This window comes from Ornithorhynchus anatinus, chromosome 9 (assembly GCF_004115215.2).
Source record: "Ornithorhynchus anatinus isolate Pmale09 chromosome 9, mOrnAna1.pri.v4, whole genome shotgun sequence".
Classification (NCBI taxonomy): domain Eukaryota; kingdom Metazoa; phylum Chordata; class Mammalia; order Monotremata; family Ornithorhynchidae; genus Ornithorhynchus; species Ornithorhynchus anatinus.
The window spans coordinates 15,012,822-15,032,734 of record NC_041736.1 but is presented as its reverse complement, the minus strand read 5'-3'; the positions used below and the strand labels follow the sequence as shown (position 1 = coordinate 15,032,734).

At 41.1% G+C, this 19,913-nt stretch overlaps 1 protein-coding gene and 1 non-coding gene across 2 annotated transcripts in view; both read left to right on the top strand.

The window, feature by feature from the left end:
* The window catches only part of STK39 (serine/threonine kinase 39), a 213,715-nt gene that overhangs the window by 91,351 nt on the left and 102,451 nt on the right, over positions 1-19,913 (top strand). Inside the window, 5 exon segments of the mRNA XM_016228175.3 lie at positions 755-772; positions 774-821; positions 823-890; positions 7,222-7,270; positions 7,373-7,438. Of these exon segments, the coding sequence (XP_016083661.1) occupies positions 755-772; positions 774-821; positions 823-890; positions 7,222-7,270; positions 7,373-7,438 (249 nt within the window).
* Positions 13,540-13,679, top strand: LOC114814440. Its single transcript, XR_003762238.1, has one exon. It is a non-coding gene; the product is annotated as a small nucleolar RNA SNORA7 (small nucleolar RNA).

The following is a 19,913-nucleotide window of genomic DNA, read 5'->3' as shown; positions in this document are numbered from 1 at the left end:
TTCTAGAGCTTTTTCACTATTCTTTTTATTCCCTTTCCTCCCAGTTGTTCTTCAAACTCTTCAGTACTCAGAAAACAAAATGCATTTTCTTTAACCAGCTTAGTTGATTGATCCCACATCTGCTTTGTAAAAATACATTTTGGGAAACCATTGGCCAACCTTGCTTATGCTGTTCAACCCTGTCCCCATGATTGTGGAATAGAAGTTAAAGGAGCAGATTAGGTGAATGCCTTCATCCTGAGTATATTTTAAGGTGTTCTTTAAATTTTTCAAGGAAATATCTTCTCTTTTAGATAAGCGTCTATATTAATCAACAGAGAACAGTGCATTTTTTGCAAGTACACTGGTCGCTTAGTGGCCCATAATGCTGCTATTAATAACAGCATGCTGAATTTGCTCTAGTCATTGTAGTATTTAAACCATGATAAAATTACTATTATTATGGTATCTGTTAAGCACTCAGTTGTGTCAAGCACTGTTTAAGCACTGAGGTAGATGCAAGTTAATCAGGTCAAAATAATTAAGGCTGGAGAGTTCTGTGGCACTGAAGTATGTAAGATTGAGTAGAATGTGAACTTTTGGAGAGGAAAGACAGTGGAAATTCTTAATGTTGGAGATTCTGAAAATTAACACAGAAGAAAGGTCTGTTTTGGGTGCACAGAACATAAAAGTTAAAACCCTTGTGTTGCTTTTGGCACCACTGGACACTTTTTTCCTGCACTGAGATGGTCTCCTTTACCTCTTGTTTTGATAGGTGTTAATGTTGACCTTGGCAAAATGATCCTCCTACTTTAGAAACAGGAGTAGAAGACAAAGAAATGAATGAAAAAGTATGGCAAATCCTTCCGCAAGCTACTTTCACTTTGTCTTCAGAAAGACCCTTCCAAGAGGTATGTCATTTCTTTGCAGTCGAGCAGAAGACTTTTTGCTTCAGTTTTCCGTGGTGATTGATTGGACGGGTTGGGGATATGGGCACCGTGGATCTGGGAGAATCACAGGCCAGTTTGGCATCCTCAGTGGGAAGTGGAGGTGGGCAGGGAGAAGGGAGAAACCAGGATGGGTTGGGGCATGGGGCAAGAGAAACGTGTTCTGTAGCAGCTGCTCCCAGGGTGATGAAGTCAGATGGAAGTAACGGCAGGATCTTATGGTAGACAATGAGAGAGTTTTTTTGTAAGCAGGATTTGCTGCGGTTGCGGAGATGCTCTGTCAGGAAAAAGAGAGGGACAGAAAATTTGCAGTGCTGCATTCCACAATGGTGTCAAAATCCAGGGCTGTGTAAGTTATGCTGTCTACTCACTATTTGCATAACTTGCCAGCGCTAGGCTAAGCCAGGTGTGGCTATTGAATTTTACATGAGCTCATTTCTAAACTCCAGAACAACTTGTTTGTGAAACAAGATCAGCTGTAGGGAAAACTAAAGAAATCTTACATTAGAAAGACCAATTGTATCAGAAGTAAAGGGCACTGAGCAAACTTTAAATCACTATTCTCTTCTCTATTTTTTGTGTCCTTGAAACCCCTTAGTGGTGGCAGAGTTAAGTCATTTCTATCTTCATCACTTTCATAAGGCAGTTGGTGATGTGATTCAAACAACTTGCACGTTACAGTCTCCCGGTACCTGTATCTGAGGTTCTTTGTGAACCCATTGTTAGGCTTTTGCTAGGGTAATGTTCACAGGGTGTCTGGACTTATAGAATCCATAGGTATGGTAGGGTCTTTGAGATGACACCTTACTTGCATCACTGTCTGATCTGCTATAAGCTAAGTCCATTTCCTCTGCACTGTTCCTCCTCACGGTTGAACACTATTGATTAGATTACCCCTCCTTTCCCTAGGCTGAATTATTCCATCGTCTTCATCATCATCAGTGATATTTAGTGCTTATCATGTACAGAGCACTGTGCTAAGTGCTTGAGAGAGTACACTACAAAGGAGTTGGCATACATTCCCTGCCAACAATAAGCTTACAGTTCAGAGTTGGACACAGATATTAATATAATAAATAATATTCCAGTTATTTTAATCTTATTACTTAGTTCCTATTTTCTAACTCTTAAATCTTGTAATAATGCTCATTTTAGTTTGTGATTCCCCCAAGGACAATGTCTAATTCCCAATGGTGTATTATCTCCCAGTGCTTAGTATAGTGTTCTGAAAAGAGTAAGCGCTTAATGTGAGGGCTAACTCTGTTGTATTGTACTCTCTCAGGTGCTTAGTACAGTGCTCTGCACATAAGTGCTCATCAAATGCCATTAATTGATTAATAAATGCCATTATTACTACCACTATTTATTAAGCACTTACTATGTGCCAATGCTAAGGAATATGCAAGATAATCAGATGAGATAGAGTCTCTGTTTCATATGGTGGGGGGTGGGGTGTGTGTGTGCGTGCGCACGCGGGCCCACATGTCAAGTATTTTATCCCCATTTTGCAGATGAGGAAACTGAGACTTAGAGAAGGTTAGTGACTGTTGGCTCAAGGTCATGTAGCTGGCAAGTGAACCTGAGACTGGAGCGGCAGGTCACCTGACACCCCATCCTGGGCTCTTTTGATCAAGTTGTGCTTTTCTTTCATACTTGCACAAAGTCATAGGTTTGGTATTAAAATGTTCTGCTTAGGATTTGACTCTAAAGGAACTTTGTTCTATTAAATTTAAGTGCATTAGGGCATGTCTAGGCCTTTCTTGAAAAATAAGTGGTGCCCTAATAGAGTCAGGTAGAAGAAGTAACCACATGTGGTGCCCTAATAGAGTCAGGTAGAAGAAGTAACCACATGTTTAAAAGAAGAAAGAGCAGTTTCATTGGTAAAATACCATATTCACTCAAAAGTTGCTTCTACTTTATAATTCGCCTTTCCCCAATTTTTGAGGAGGGAAGAAAAGATTATTTTCATAAGTAGTGAAGCAGCCTGCCTTGAGTTAGAAAGCAGATTTAGGTCACAATGTACAAATGCTGCAGATACAGGCTCCTACCACGGAGGGAGTTTCTTCTCCCTACCCTGGCAGAGTGGCCTGAAGCAAAGAACACAGTTCTGGGAGTCAGAGGACCTGGATTCTACTCCCGCTGTATCACTTGTCTGCTGTATGACCTTGGGCAAGTTACTTAATGTCTTTATGCCTCAGTTCCCTCATCTACAAGGGACTTGATTATTTTGTATCTACCCCACTGTTAGTCCTGTGCTTGGCACATAGAAACACTTAACAATATCACTAGTATTACTATTATTTTCTGAAATGTGCCATGATGGGAAGAAAAGTAGGTGACATTAATTTATTGACTTTTGTATGCAGCGCCTGGGAGGCAGCAAGGAAGAGATTCAGCCTGAAATACCTTCTCATCTTTCTCTTTCTTCTCCCCTTCTTTCCTACACTTCTCCTCTTTTTCTTCTCCTTGTTTTTTTTTCTCCTCCCCTTATTACTAGGCTGAGTTCTTATGTAATAATAATAATGATGATGGTTTTTGTTAAGCACTTACTATGTACCAAGCACTGTTCTAAGCGCTGGGGTAGATACAAGGTAATCAGCTGTCTCACGTGGGGCTCACAGTCTTAATCCCCATTTTACAGATGAGGTAACCGAGGCACAGAGAAGTTAAGTGACTTGCCCAAAATTACACAGTGACAAGTGGTGGAGCCGGGATTAGAACCCAGGACCTCCGACTCCCAAGCCCATGCTCTTTCTGCTAAGCCATGCTGCTTCTCCTATGACTTGTGTACTAGCTCCTCCCCTGTTTTGGGATTTCAAAAATTTTGCAATAATGTGGGGCAGTTTTGTGAGTAGAGACAGTAGTTAAAAAGAATAGTTAACATAGGTAAGGTCATAATGTACAAATTTTAAGAAGTCTTAAAATCATATACAGTACTGGATTCATACATAGATGTTAAAAATTATTCTGTCTTTCTGGATTTGGAGATAGGAATCTTAATGAGATGTCAGCATAGCCTAGTGAAAAGAGCACGGACCTGGGAGTCCTATTCCTAGGACCTGGGTTCTAATCCCACTTTTGCCACTGTCTGCTGTGTGACCTTGGACAAGTCGCTTAACTTCTCTGTGCCTCAGTTACCTCATCTGTAAAATGGAAGTAAAATTCTCGTCCCTCCTACTTAGACTGTGAGCCCCTTGTGAGAGAAGGACTGTGTCCGACTTGATTAACTTGTATCTAGCTCAAGCGCTTGAACAGCAATTTAGTTGCTGTAGATTTATGAGAACACTGTGACTTCATTGCTTTAGAGAATTAAAAATTGAGTTGTCATTCAAAGCTTAGTTGTTTTGTTATACCTTTTTCTTTGAGAAAAGTTTTTATTTATATAGCAGTAGGAAACTACTTTGTGTCCTGTAAGAAATGGATTCTATAGCCTGTTTAACTGAAAGGCTTGACTCCTGGTCATGAAGTTTGCATGCTATGCATTTCACAATCCTGGGCATCTAACTATCAAAAAATTGGCACTTTCATTTTATCCACTCAGATATTCAGACCACATTCTGCTAAGTGGGTCTGTCTCTCACCGTCTCTCTCCCTCCATCACTCCCTCACTTCTCTCCCACAATTACCACAACCAGAAATGATAGCAGCTGCCTGAGTGGGTTTTATCTAAATCACCAAGCTATTTTTGTATAAAGCCAGGATAAGTATAGTTATGTCAGAGTTGATGACCTGCTATTTTGTGGTCAGCTCAACAAAAGTGTGAATTTCTGCAAGTGACCTCTTGTCTAAATATGTGAAATGAAAACTCTAACTTAATTAATCCATTCACAACTGTCCAACCTCCAGCACTGTTCAACAGCCCAAGGGACCTAAAAGAGAAACCTAAGATTAATGCATACAAAAAAGAAACTGCATTTGATATTTAGCAGTAAGATCCTTCTAATTTTTTCCACACGATTGAAACAGCCACTAGACACATTAGCAGATCATTAACTCTGATTTTCTTCCAGGATCTGAGACTCAAAACCTTCTAAACTTGGCTGCAGTTTGATATTCACACATATCATAGACTATTAATTTCTCTCTATCTCTTTCTCTCTCTGAATTGGCATTTATGGTGCTTCTTTCCTTTCTTTTCCTTTTTCTCGGAGAAATAGCCATCGTATAATAATTAGCATTTGTGGCATTTTTTAATTGTAGAATTTAAGCACTAATGTGCCCAGTATTGTACTAAGTATTCTACTAAGTGGTCATGATATATGTGGTTGATGCAAGATAAGCAGGTTAGACATAGTCCCTGTCCTACATGGTGATCACAGTCTAAGAAGGAGGGAGACCAGGTATATAATGCCCATTTATGGATGAGGAAAATGAAGCATCAAGCTAGTAGTTAACTTGCCTAAGGTCACACAGCCAGCAGGAGGCCCTTTCCACTAGACCATGCTGCTTCTCTGAAACATCCTAAACTTCTCCAGAAGTGTCTTATGTAGTGTTTGTACACATTCACTCATAATGTGTCCCCAGTCATGTCCGGCATATTTGGTAGAGTTGAGCTGTATAAAACAAAGTGACATCATTTTTGAGATCTCGGATCTGCTTTAGCCTAAGGATAAATTCAAAATTTCGGACATGATGAATAAGGGGTGGCTCACAGACTTGTCCAGGCTAAGGTAACAAGATTTTCAGGAACTCATGGGAATGGGGCAGGGGAGGGGTTAGAAGAGGGGAGCTAGTGGGTGGGGCTGAAGAGGCAAGAAATTTGGAATAATAGAGCCATAGAAGTAGGAAACAGAGGCAGAAAATGCAGAGAGAAAAAAGAGAGAAGAATAATAGAAAAAGAAAAAGACAGAGAAAGATTGAGGTTGGGCGATGTCGAGGATGTCGAATTGTACTTCGCAAGTGCTTAGTACCGTGCTCTGCACACAGTAAGAGCTCAATAAATACGAACGAATGAATGTTGCCGGGAAGCGGGACGTGGGGCATATAAACCTATCTTAAAGTCTGTTGCTTCTTTTACCTTGTAATTTATTTTAGTATCTGTCTCCCCAACTAGATTTTTAAGAATCTTGAGGGGAGGGATCATGTATTCTAAACTCTCTTATAGTCCTCTCAATCACTTAATACAATGGTTTGCACAGAATAAGTGTTCAATAAATACTATTGATTAAAAAGGGAGGGGGCCAGGAGGGAGACACACCGACAGTGGCATGGAACACGGGCACAAAGAAGCTGGGACATGCACAGACAGACACACAGAACGAAGGATTCAACCACAGTTGAGGGATTCTCCCCAGCCCTTCTGTCCCAAAGCAAGACCTTGGTAGGTCTCCACCTTTGGGTGGTGAGACTGAAACCCCTCCCTCCAAAACAAGACCATCTTACTAGATGTAGGATTTCCAGTTCGACTGTGTGTATCTGGTTAATAACCATAATCATTTGGTGGGATTAATGGGGTGGGTTATTCCCAAAACTGCAATAACACAAATATTACTGCCCACTGATGTGTGGTACTAAAATTCTAGACCATAGATCAAATCTTGGTGTAAAATAGTATTCTCATTAGGACCTGAGAACCTTTAATGCCATGGCAAAACTTTTGGTACTTTTACAGTAATTCCACTTGGTTTTTCTTTGGTTCAGTCTGTCTTCCCTAATCCTACCATACCCTTCTTAAACAGAGAGCATGGTTCAAGGAGTCTAGGTGAATAAACATGAAGAGAGAAGGAAGAAATCATGATTTAACAAGCTTAAGTTTAACAGGAATATTTACAATTAAAACTTCCCTGAAAATTACATTTTGTAGTCAAAGCAGAAATTTGCATATTTCATACTGCATAGAAATTACTTTTGGGGAAATCTTAGCAGAGTTCACTCACCCCAAAGTTTCTCGTCATTGCAACAGATTTCACAGTAGTTATTTAGTTGGGGCTCATGCCACAGCTCGCTGCAGCAGCTTTCTTAATAAATGAAGGGATTTAGCTTCCAGCCCTGTCAGCCTGACTCTTTCACAAACACTGAATGCAATTAAAGAAATAATCAAAAGACTGAGAATTGATTATGTTCCAAGCCTTTAGCATGAAGGAATTTATGGCAGGATTTGAAATAGAGGTGTGATGAGAAGCAATAAAAAAAAAATCCCATTTTCATCTTGAGTCCTCGTTTAATTAGTTCAGCAAAGTTTTATGCTGTTCCTAAGCTGCCATTTTAAAATACTCTGAAATTGAATTGTTTCATTACAGAACTGTATTTACTGAGCGGTCATTGTTATAGCTCTAATTTATTATTGATCTTTCAGGCCCACAGCAGCAGAACTTTTAAAATGCAAATTCTTCCAGAAAGCCAAGGTAAAGTTCTTATAACCCTTCAAGTGAATTGGCTGTTTGGGTATTACCATTAATTTTTAAGCATCTTTATTATTTTTAATTGACGAAATGCTTGTTTTGCAGAATAGAGAATTTTTGATTGAAAAGCTGCTTACTAGAACACCAGATATAGCACAAAGAGCAAAAAAGGTAAGGTTTTCCTGACTTATTCTCTTTGGAAAAGTTAATTTTGTTAGAGAAATGGGATGGGATTCCTGCAGAAATAAAGAAAAGGAATGGATTCTTCAGCTTGCTTTCCCTCTTACTGCCGTTCTCCCTCCTCTCCTCACTTATTCTCTTTTCCACTTTTTGAATAATCCATCTTAATATTGCACCTTGATTTAGTACATTTAAGGAATGAGATGTCAATCTCTACTGTCATTAGTATTCTCAACATGTATTTTGGAATATAAAATTCCGTGACATTTATGTATACACCCACATATGTGTGCATACGTGGCCTCCCCCCCACGTTTGACCCTTTCGGGATTTTACTTCTATTTCCTCTATAGTGAAGATCTTCCTTCAGCAACTGGTACCTGTGATCAATTTTTGCTTGTATAAATGTCATCATTCTTCTCCAATATGCATCCCACCCTTCAAAGCCAAGCTTGATATATCATTCAGTCAGTGGTATTTATTCATTGCTTACTATGTGCAGAGCACTCTTCTAAGTCCTTGGAAGAGTACAGTACAAGAGAATTAGCAAACACGTTCCCTGCCCATAATGAACTATATTGCTGTGCTTTGGAATCCAATAACCTAAAAATAAACAAGCCTGCAGGAAACATTGCCATGAGGGGTCTACAGGTGGCTGCGATATTGAACATTCACATTTGTGACATTTGCAAATGCTGTGAAAGAGCAATATTTCTGAAGAAACACTTATCTAAGTATGTAGTGTGTGTGAATCGTAAAAACAAAATATGGCAATTTAGAAATTTAAACCCAATTTTTTCTTTTTTCAACTGTCCCTCCCAGTTACATTTTTTTTTTGAAAACCCGAAAATTAGTATATCACAGTAGAGGTTTATCTCAAGTAAGGGCAGTTTTTACTCCTTTGTTATCAGTTTGGGTAAAAGGAGCTTGAAAACTTACGAATAAAATAAGGCATTTTGGTTTTGTTTATGGGTTTCCATTATCACTATCGGCCACTACTTACGAAATTGAAAACAGGTGAGGTAGAGTAAGCCAGTTTTTAAGTAGAAGCCAGAAAGCAAGAAATTGAAAGATTTCGTTTTCACGGTTTTCTAGAAGTTTGACCTTTTGCTTGCTTATAAAGATCTCCTTGCTTTCTGCATTATTTGCTGCTCCATGCTAGAAAGGTGGCGAAAGTAATCCTAAGGACTTCCATTTCAAAATGCCTTAACCATGTTAGCAGAGATCAATTTGATTATTCTGTGCTTGAGTGTCTTCAAATTAATTGAGCACCTATTGAAAAGTCAAAATAGTCACACTGATATTTGATAATTAGAAATCCTACTATTGAAATATTGTTTTTTTTCTAGGTTTTGTAATCATTAGGAATTTTGGTAATCAGTAAATGATGGTTTGGCACTATCTTAGTAATATGGTTGGACTCCTGCAGCAGTTATATGATATATATAACCAGTGGGCAGTGATAGCTATTCGGAGGCAGAAGCAGCATGGCCCAATAGCAAGAACATGGGCTTGGGAGTCAGAGGTCATGGATTCTAATCCCGGCTCCGCCGCTTGTCTACTGTGTGACCTTGGGCAAATCACTTAACTTCTGTGCCTCAGTTACCTTGTGTGTAAAATGGGGATGGAGGCAGTGGGAATTAAAACATGTGGGCCAGGCATTGTGTCCAACCTGATTACCATGCTTAGAACAAGGCTGGGCACATTGTAAACACTTATCAAATACCATAATTATTATTAGTATTATTACTATTCCAAAAGGGCCCAAATTTTTTGATGATTCAGTAGCATTTATTAAATGCCAGTAGTGCAAGAGCTCTGTACTAAGTGCTTGAGAGAGTACACGAGATAGTAGTTGCCCTCAAGGGGCTTATATTTGAGTGAGGCAAATGGACACTGAAATAATCTGTAGGAAGACACCATTGTGTATGCCATTCCAGTGCAGCAAACCATAAGTAACACTGACTAAAGATTAATCTGGATTTTAAAACGATAATCTAGTTTATGTATTTGTTTTTTCTTGAAGAGTTTTATTCTCTGGTTAAAGCTTTTATGTTAAAGCACAGTCTATTTTTCTGTTGCAGTTTTTATATGCTGTGTGAATCAGAAGCAAGCGTAGGGTTCCCAACTGCTGCTTTCCAATAGCATTTAAGCAAAAATTATAAAGAATTTCAAATATTGGGTTTTTCTGGGATTCTCGTGAAGCATTTACAGTCAATGTCAGTATTTTCTAACTTTTTGTTTGCATTTCTAAAAAGGCCTAAATGGTCTATATCTATCTGACTCGGGAAAGATCCAGACTTGCCTGGGTTTGCCACTCTTTCCAACTACATCTAATTAGTAATTATGTAATTAGTTTGCCACACTGCCAAGCTCCTGGCTCACTTGCCTCTGCAGTAGATTTTTGTCCTCGGTCTCCTCTGAGGTTTTTTTTTTCCCTCTCTGGGCCTCTTATTTTCTTGCTTTATATCCTAATAGAGCAGTTGTTGAAGGGCATATATATTAATCACTTACTGGTATTTATTGAACCTTTTACAGTGTGCAGAGAACTGTACTGAGTGCTTGGGAGAGTACAACAAAGGTGGTTAATTGATATTAGAGGTAGTTGCACCACCGCCATTCCTAGAGAATGGGTGAAAAAGGTTTTTTGAAGGGTGAATGTGATAATTAATATCTTGAGGCTTTAAAGGACTCACAGTATAGATAAAATACCTATAAAAGTTTTATCAACCATCATCATTTTTTTAATACCAGTTTTTCCTCCATAGGGGTAGGACTTCAGAGTGAAGGGGAAAAAAGATCTTCCCTTTTTTCTACCCTTGTAGCCTAAGCAAACCTGTCAAAAATCAGCAATTTTGGGGTGTTCATTGTATAGCCTCTGTGCCCATCACAGGGCTGTGAAAATCAGACTTGGGAAGTAAAGGTGGCGATCCAGAGACTGTCTGTCTTTCTCAGTTAAATCAATTTTGGTCTTAAAAGCTATCCCCAGGATTGAACTTTAAAGCTGATCTCCAGAGTTGAAAATAACCACCGGCTCAATTATCCATGGCCTAACGGAACCAGTCAGTGGGTTCAGAGCTCTGCTTAAACGTTTAAGAAATGATGCCGAACTGGAATGATGGTGTCAACCTATAACCTCCCTAATTCCCTTAGGTGAATGGCCTTCAGGATGTTGGGGTGTGGTGCAGTTCAACGTGTGAATAAATGAGGAGTGGCTACTCCTCTCCCTGAGCCCCCTACTCCCTTTCCCTCCGTGGGTGGGGACCTGGTCACTCCAGCCTTACCATCGTCATCATCATCAGTGGTATTTACTTGGTGCCTGCTATGGTGTACAGAACACTATACAAAATGGTTGGAAGTGTTCAATACAGCAGAGTTGGTAGACAAATTCCCTGCCCACAACAGGCTAATCACATCTCTCCCAAGAGGCCTTCCCCGACGGAGCTCCCATTTCCCTTTTTCTCTCTCCCTCTTGCCTTGTATGTGCACTTGATATTTGCCCCACCCTCAGCCCCACAGCACTTGTGTTTGTATCTCTAATTTATTTTATTGTTTGTCTCCACTCTAGACTATAAACTCCTTGTTAGCAGAAAAAATGTCTACCACCTTTGTTGTATTGCACTCTCCCAAGCAAATAATACAGTACTCTGAACATAGTAAGCACTCAGTAAGTACCACTGATTGATAGGTTTCATTACTATATGTTCCTTACAGGAATTGGTCTCTTCATTATTCTGTACTTACCAAGGGCACTCAATAAATGCTACTGCTGCTATTGTTATTACTTCCAGCATTAGCTGAGATAGTCTTTTATCCAGATTCTTACTTTAGTGGGCTTTGGGGTTACTTTTCAAAAATGGCCTAAAACCGGTTAATGTCTGTCAGTCTGTCTGTAGTCCGTCAAGAGAAGCAGCGTGGCTTAGTGGAAAGAGCATGGGCTTGGGTGTCCGAGGTCATGGGTTTTACTCCCAGATCCCCCACTTATCAGCTGTGTGACCTTGAGCAAGGCACTTCACTTCTCTGGGCCTCAGTTCCCTCATCTGTAAAATGGGGATTAAGTCTGTGAACCCATGTATCTTGTATTACCTTGTATCTCTTCCAATGCTTAGAACAGTACATGGCACATAGTAAGCACTTAGCAAATATCAACATTATTATTATTGTTATAGATATAGCACACAGATGCTTGAGTTCATTTATGTCAAGCAATTGGTGACATTTATTGAGTGTGAACTATGTGCAGAGCACTGAACTAAGCGCTTGAGAGAATACAAAACAACAGAGTTGGTAGACACATCCCTGCCCACAAGGAGCTTACAGCCTAGAAGGAGAGACAGGGAAGGGTGGAGAGTAAACATTTACTGATCAGTCTAAATTGGAGAGTAATTGGCAGTGTAAGTCCAAATTGTATAATGTAAGTTTATGATGATAATTGCATGATAAGTGTATGTGTGTGTGTAAAGGCCAAATGAAAAGGGTGTGGGTATGCACTGTATCTAAAAGATGAACACCAATTTTATGACCACCTCTTTGGAACAGCAAAGTTAGTTTTTAGATGTTTTAGAGATTTGTTTATACTGGAAATTATTTTGAATCTTCTGTGAAGTTTGGAGAAATGAAACAATTGTTGCAGAGAAATGTTTTTCCTAAGAAGGAATAGGAAATTGCAGTAGCCATGACTTAAAGATTCCCAAACCTTTTTTTATGGTATTTCTCCGTGTTCTGATCTTTGCTATCATGAAGCATGTTTTATATTGAAGTGCCTTCCTTGTTTTTGACTATTTTAGGGCACCTGACTGTTGGTGACCTAGTGAGTTACATTTTCCTAGTGCCTGGTTGCTACTCAGTGGGTAGGTGTTGAATGGGGGAACAGAGGGGATTATGCTGCTTTAGGTAGAACAACGAGCACATGGTCGAAAATTGTGGCCTCTGAAGCCATGTCGGTTGTGGGCAGAGTGTTTTTTACCAACTTCATTGTGTTGTACTCTTCCATCGGCATAGTACAGTGCTCTTCACACAGTAAATAAATATCATATAAATAAGTCTAAATAAATACCATTGATTGATTAAAGAGCATACTAAGTACATGCTAAGCACTCTTGGCACAAGATCTTACAGAATCATCAGATTGGACACCTTCCCTGACCCATGTAGGGCTCAGGTTCTGAGAGGTAGAGATGGTAAGTATCTTTAGCTGCCAGAAGCCACAAATCCTAAAGCAAGTTTTGCCTGCTTTTGTGAGAGACAAGGAAAAATTTACTTCATTAGTAACTTAAAATGTGAGGCGTGCTTTGTCATCGTCTTAAAGGAGTAGTTTTAGACTCTGCAGCTGAAGTAGAGATGAGGTGGAGAGCCTGAAAATGCATATGCTGACCTGTATGTGCTTGGCACCCAAAGCTCATGGGACATTTTATTTTGGAAAGTTCTCATGGTCCTGTCCAAATCCCTCATAAAATGACTCTTCAGAGGCTAGGCAGGCAGTATAATGAGGCTGAATTGTTAAGCTACTTTCCTGTAATAGACACACGAGTTCTTCAAAAAAGAGCACTGGGACCAACAAAGGATCTATTCTTAGTGGTACACTTAGAAGATGCTTAGCATATCAAAGCCAGCAGTACAATGACCAAGCCTACAGAGTGGAAAGCATCCCAACAGTGAAAGTGAAATAATAAGTTACCGCAGTGTTGCTTTCATAGACTAAATTCTGCGTGTTTGACCGAGGGCCTATGCCTGGCTCTTTCAAGACTGAGGGAAACAATGCTATTTTAACTAAAACCCTTACTGCTTCTGAAGACCGGCCTAGCCAAATTTGCATTTCTTCATCTTCCCACCCCTAGTGGATCTGAGGTTAGAAAAATTAAAGACACTTTCTTTGAACTAAGCGTATAACTTAAGCAGTAACACGGAAGAGAAAGAGCAGAGGTTCAGAGCCTCTTGGGCTGCATAATTGATTGGCTGAACTCCTCTAAAGCCTCCTCTTAGCTCACCCATTTCCTTCCAAAAGGGTACAATTCCAAAGAAAGGGTTTTTAAGGATTCTAAAATGAAGGATTACAGTTCTAGAATAGGTTTCCTTCTCCCTCAGCCTCATTTCCCCTCTCAGGGTCACACCTGGAGAGTTTCCAGTATTCTCCCAGTCTTGACTACGGGAGGGAAAGTCAGGCAGAGGCATATCCATTCCATTCCTAGCTTGGACAGTGGCTATGAGTGGAAGGCAATCCTCTGCAAGTCAAAACTCACCTGTGCTGGGCAGCAGTGGCATGAGAGAGAATCAAGGGCAAAGACTCAGATATACTGCGCAGGAGTCAGTTGTAAACCACTTCCATATTTTTAACTAAGAAAACTCTATAGTTACACTACCAGAGCGATTGTAAATGGGGTGGGGGAAGAGGTGGAGGCGTTCTGGAAGAGATGTGTCTATAGCGTTGCTGTGGATTGAAGACGACTCGATGGCATAAAACAAGACAGCCTCCTTTGGTCACAGCTCTGCCTCTTGTGAAGAGCTGAAAACTAACACTTCCAATCCAGTTTTGGTATTCTTCAATTGATCAGTTATATTTATTGAGCACTTACTGTGTGCAGAGCACTGTACCAAGCACTTGGGAGAGTTTTCTTGTAGGATATGGGCAAAACAGTCATGCTCTGGTAATTGAAAATAATCAATTCGAAGTTTGTTTCATTGTACAAATTGGCCACTTGTTAGCGATTGTAATTTTAATTACCTCGCACAGTAAAGTAATTTAACTTTTGAGTTATAGTACTTCATCAGTTGTAACCCGTGTGAATTGGTAAGTGTGATAGTTGAATCTTTCTCTCCTTTTTGCTGAGTAATGGAACTGTAGCTTATGGTCTCTCCATCTCTTTTACGTGATTATAGTCTAGAATTATTTAGGGGTTAAGATGGATTTTCCCATGATGGGTCTCAGCCTGATTTTCTGAAACTTCAACGTTAGCAGTTTGCCTTTCTACTAGGAATTCACTGTGCTGAGATTGGAAGTGGGTATAGTAAAAGGAGTTAATCTTTGTTAAAAAAAAATCCCTGTAGTCTCCTCCTCATCTAGAGTGTTTTTCCACAAAAGTAACACTCAGAATCATTTGCTAGATGATTTCCTTCTTACCTTTAAGGATGGCAGAAAGGCATGTAGGTCCATTTCCCATGTGATTTGTTTTTTCAGGGAGACTACTGGTTTGGTCAGTGCTTGGTTTGGTTTGGTCAGTTCTTTCACTCAATTTCCTCTTTAGAGCTAAAATTTACTAGAGCGTTGCTCCCACGAGTGAAACTTGGAACTGGGTCACTACTGAGCATTGGAAACTCCTCTTCTGGGACGTGAGAAGCATCACCTAGTAGGAGTCAGGAAACCTGATTTTTAATCCCGGTTCTGCCACTTACCTGCTGTGTGACCATGGGCAAGTCACTTAACTTCTCTTGGCTTCAGTTTCCTCATCTGTAAAATGGGGATTCAATACCTATTCTCCCTTCCTCTTCAGATATGAGCCCCCTGTGGAGCAGGTATAACCTGCTTGTATTGTATCTATTCCAGGATTTAGCATAGTGATAACCACATTATAATAATAATATTACTACTACTGAGAATTTGGGGATGCCACTGTCTGTGATTTTATTGTAGATGAGTGCTTATGCTCCTGCCCATGGAAGCTGTTAGATCAGTGTATCCTGCTGGGGAAGGGACCTCACTCCCCATGAAGGAACAATATGGTTAGTGTTGATTAAACACCTACTGTGTGCAAAGCACTTTACTAGCCACTGGGAACAAATTAGCCCTGATTCCTGCTCTCCAAGAGTTCACAATTTAAGAATAATAATAATTATGGTACTTGGTAAGCGCTTATTGTGTGCAAATCTCTGTTCTAAGCCCTGGAGTAGATGCAAGTTAGTCAGGTAAGACACAGTCCCTGTCTCACATAGGGCTCACACTCATTTTACAGATGAGGTAGCTGAGGCCCAGAAAAGTGAAATGACTTGCCCAAGGTCACTCAGCAGACATGTGGTGGAGCCGGGATTAGAACCCATGACCTTCCTGACTCCCCCGCCCTTGCTATGTCCACTAAGCCAAGCTGCTTCAGAGAGGACTGGCAACAGGAACGGTAAAACAGTAAAGGCACAAAAAAGGACAAAGAGAAATGCGAACCCCCCCCCCCCCCCAAAAACCTATCAAACTGAGCAATGGGCTATTGTGGCAGGAGGAACAGAGTTTCGGACTTCTCGCTGCTTCAAGTCACTACTGCTGCTGCAGTAACACTGGAAGCAGGGTGGTCTAATGGAAAGTGCACAGACCTAGGAGTCAGAGAACCTGGTTCTAATCCTAGCTTTGCCACTTTTCTGCTGGGTGACCTTGGAAAGTCACTTAGCTTCTCTGTGCCTCAGTTGCCTCATATGTATAAAGGGGATTAAGACTGTGAGTCCAGTGTGGGACATGGATTGTGTCCAGCCTGATTACCTTGTATCTGTTCCAGAGCTTAGTAAGTGCTAAGTAAGTCCTGGCACATAGTAAGTGCTTAATGAATACCGTAACAAACAAGCAAACAAAAAAAAACAGCTGCAGCCACAGCCTTCAGTTCTAAATTTTGTAGGCTCCTCATGCTGCCAGTGCTGCTTGTCCTGCTCCTCTTCTTCCCCTTCCGCTCTCCCTGCTCCTGGTCCAAGCAGGGCTGTGGGGGGTGTGCCCAGCTGCTGGGGATGGTAAGCTTGATTTTAAAGTGTTCCTGAATTGTGAGTGTAAGGATTTGGGGTGTATGAGGAAAAGTGGATTTCCGGGAAAAGTCTGTTTGGGAACCGTCCTTCCCTCTGAGATTCAAAGGTGACTGCAGCTGGTTTCCTCAGGGGTGGAGCTCAAGGCCCATCACTGAAGCAGGAACTGCCTGACTCCAGCTTGTTGACCAAATTACAGGTGCCTGGTTGGTTTGTTGTTTTACCAACTGCCCCGGAGTCACAGGGGCTCCTTTTCTAAACTGGAAAAATAAGTACCTAAGGAAAGCCTTGCTTGTTTCTGCCTGGCAGTTAAATGAGCTGATTGAATCTTCCTTCCAGTGGTCAATAGGACCCTAAAAGTTCTTTGTGCTAATTTTTTTTTAAAGTTTTTGATTGTATTTTATCCTCCTTGGGCCACTGGTTGACAGTGTCATTTCTGAAGACTTTCCTGACCCTGAAGTTTTCCAAACGGAGAGAGAGAGAGAGGAATTGCAGTTTAAGAGGCTGTAACAGGGATTATTTTCTCATTTGTCCAGCCAGTGGGTCTCAGCTCAGAGAGGCTGTCTGGAAGGGAGCAATTGGGTAAACGGGGAAAGGTTCCCCCTGTGAACTTTGGCCTATCCTAGATATTAGATACGGAAGCAACGGGGAACAGCTTTTGCCCTGTTCTCAATTCTTCCAGTGTCTGATAGCAGGACCCAGGAAAGTATCTTAATTTACTATGCCTCAGTTTGCCTGTCTAAAATGGGGACAGTGATAGTCATCTGTGCCAGTTGAACAGGACTGTCAAGACAGCTAATTAACATGGACATCCGGGCTTCTCAGGTTCAAAGGTGCAGGGTGGATACAGGATGGTATAATGTTAATCTGCGACATTAATCAGTTCTGAGAGCGATATGTAGTTATATTAGTCTGTTTAAGCCTTCCACTTGCCCCTACAGAAGGAAAGAGGTGTCGTAGTCCACGTGATCCTCTCCGAGCTTATCTCTGCTTCTCTTTCGAGCCCAAGTAAATGACAGCATGAAGGGCAAAATCCCAGGGGAAGGCAAGAAGGGCCGAAATAACTATTCTGAACAGATGCCATTGAACCTTTTCACCGTGCTGGCCGATGTCCGAATTATTTCTCCCCAGAGCGAGGCACAAGGGCTACTTTATGTTGCGGCTTACATTTACAGACCTTTCGGTGGCTCTCTGGAACTCATTATCTGTGGCTTCAGTCAGCAGTGCAAATTAGCATATGCTCAAGATTGAAAGAAAATCGGGCAACAGGCCCTACAGAGGTGTAAAAAACCCTGTCTCACTGTCCATTTCCTAACGGGTGTGTGGGGGCCCGGGCATTGGAATGTGCGTGTGTGTGTGTGTGTGTGGAGTTGTGGTGGGTGGGAGGAACAGGACTGAGAGTGTCTTTGTTCCCGATAGATGCTGTGTCTTCTCCACACTAGGATTTGATGTCTTAGACGAGGGGGACAATTTGGTTTAGATAGGGACAGGGATATGTATTAAGTGTGGACAGGATTGGGATCAAGGAAGATTTTAGAAGCTTCAGGGGTTTTTGACTTTTTCTCCATAAGTCTTGGGTTAAGAGCAGGGTGAAAGTAAATAGTGATTATGGCACTGAGTGATTACTGTGTACTAAACCCCGTGGTAGATACAGTACATTTAGATCAGACACGATCCCTGCCATAAATGGGGCTTAGAGTCTGTTTTGTTTTGTTTTATTCAATTGTATTTAAGCCAGACACTGTACTAAGCACTGGAATGGAAAGTGGGCATTGGGAGAGATGGTATGAAGGTAACAGCCTTCATGTGTGGGCAAGCCGTGACACTGCAAGGCAAGACTTCTCCTTCTTTCACTGTCTCCCATTCCTTGAGTTGTTGCTCTAAACTGTAAGCTTCAGGTGGACAGAGACTGTCTCTTTTGTATTGCATTCTCCACACAGTAAGCACTCAATAAATAACATTGATTGATTGTTGCTACTCTTACTACCCTGGAAAAACCCTGGCACCTTCCTCTACTCCCATCCCTGGCCACCCCTCCTGCTGCTGGAGCCGAGTTGGAAGCCAGGACCCAGACCAGGAGGTCTGACATTGTCAGCTGTGTGACTTTGGGCAAGTCGCTTAACTTCTCTGTGCTATAGTTTCCTCATGTGTAAAATGGGGAGCCCCACCTGGGACAGGGACTGTCCAACCAGATTAGTTTGTATCTATCCCAGTGCTTAGTACAGTGCTTGGCAGGTAGTAAGTGCTTAAATGCCATTAAAAAAAAATAGAGGTAGATTCTGGATTTAGAAGTGTGGGAAAAGGAGCCCAGTCTCAGAGAGGGTTTAAAAATAGGCTTTAGGACTTGGTAGTGGTTGGATCAGGGAAAAAACCCAGAATTGAGGAAGGACCTGAGTAAAATCAAACTAATAATTGAAGAATTTAAGGGGTGAATTTGAACTCCAAAGGAAATTTTCATATTTTGCTCGGTGAGAAGTCTGTCCAGCAGAGGGCAACATTGTTTTTCGTTTTGGTGTTGATCAGGAAATAAAACACCGAAGTGCAGAGTTGTTCCTCTAGGATGGATTCAGCCCAGAAGCTGAAAGTAAATTGGATATTTTTCGCAGTTCTGGAATGCTAAACATCAGAATTACTGAGATATATCTAGTCGATAATTCCGTACATTTAATGACCTGTGGATTTCATTTTCATCTCTGCCTTAAATTATAGGTGCATATTCTTACAGGAAAAGTATTATAACATTTGCATTTTAAGAAAGAATCTTGAAAAAGCACCTCCTGCTCTGCCCCTGTAGATTTGTGTGGCCTCCTCCAGCGTGTAACTTCGTTGTGGGCAGGGAATATGTCTACCAACTCTGTTGTATTGTACTCTCCCAAACACTCAGTACAGTGCTCTGCCCACTATAAGGGATCAGTAAATTCCATTGATTGATTAAAAGGCAGAGGAATAGATTAAATGACACTGTCCCGCAGAGGTTCCTTCCAGGCTTCTGTGGAAAAGAAGAGTTCCAACTGGCTGGTTAGAGGGAAGGAATGGCATTCAGGAGTTAGGAAGGAATTTAATGTCTTGCAGAGATTGGCAGCAAAGCCAGGATTCCAGACTTAAGATCAAAGTAAAGTTGAGAGGACTTAGGCCTTTACTGGGGTCTTCGTGTTTCATGGAGGCATTGCGGAGTTCCTGAGGGAAAGTTGGATAAAAGAGGAAATGTTTGCGGGGGGCAGGTGGGAGGACCAAAAATGTTAAGCAGCTAAAGAAGATTCTCTTTTAAGTTTTTTGGCAACAATAAATGCAGAGAAGGGCAGAACGGAGTTCCAGTCCTATACAAATCAGTTTAAGGGGAGTCATCTTTCAAGTAGAAAGAGCCCGACTAGGAGTCAGAAGACCTGGGTTCTAATCCCAGGTCTTTCCCTTACCTCTTGTGTAACCTTGAGCAACTCACTTCACTATTTCAGGTCTCTCACCTGTAAAGTGGGGATTAAATACCTGCTCTCCTTCCACTTTAGACTGTGAGCCCCTTTGGGTTGAGGTCAGTGTCCAACCTGATTACTTCTCATCTACTCCAGCACTTAGTGCAGTGCTTGGCACATAATAAACGGTTAACAAATATCATAATTAATGTTGTGAACTACATAAAATCTAGAATATTCCTGGTCTTTCCATAACTCACCATGCCTTTCCTGTTCTCACTTTTTCTCTGCTCCATGGGATTAATCCCTTCCTTATCAGATTTTTTCCAAGAAGCTCAAAGCACAATGTA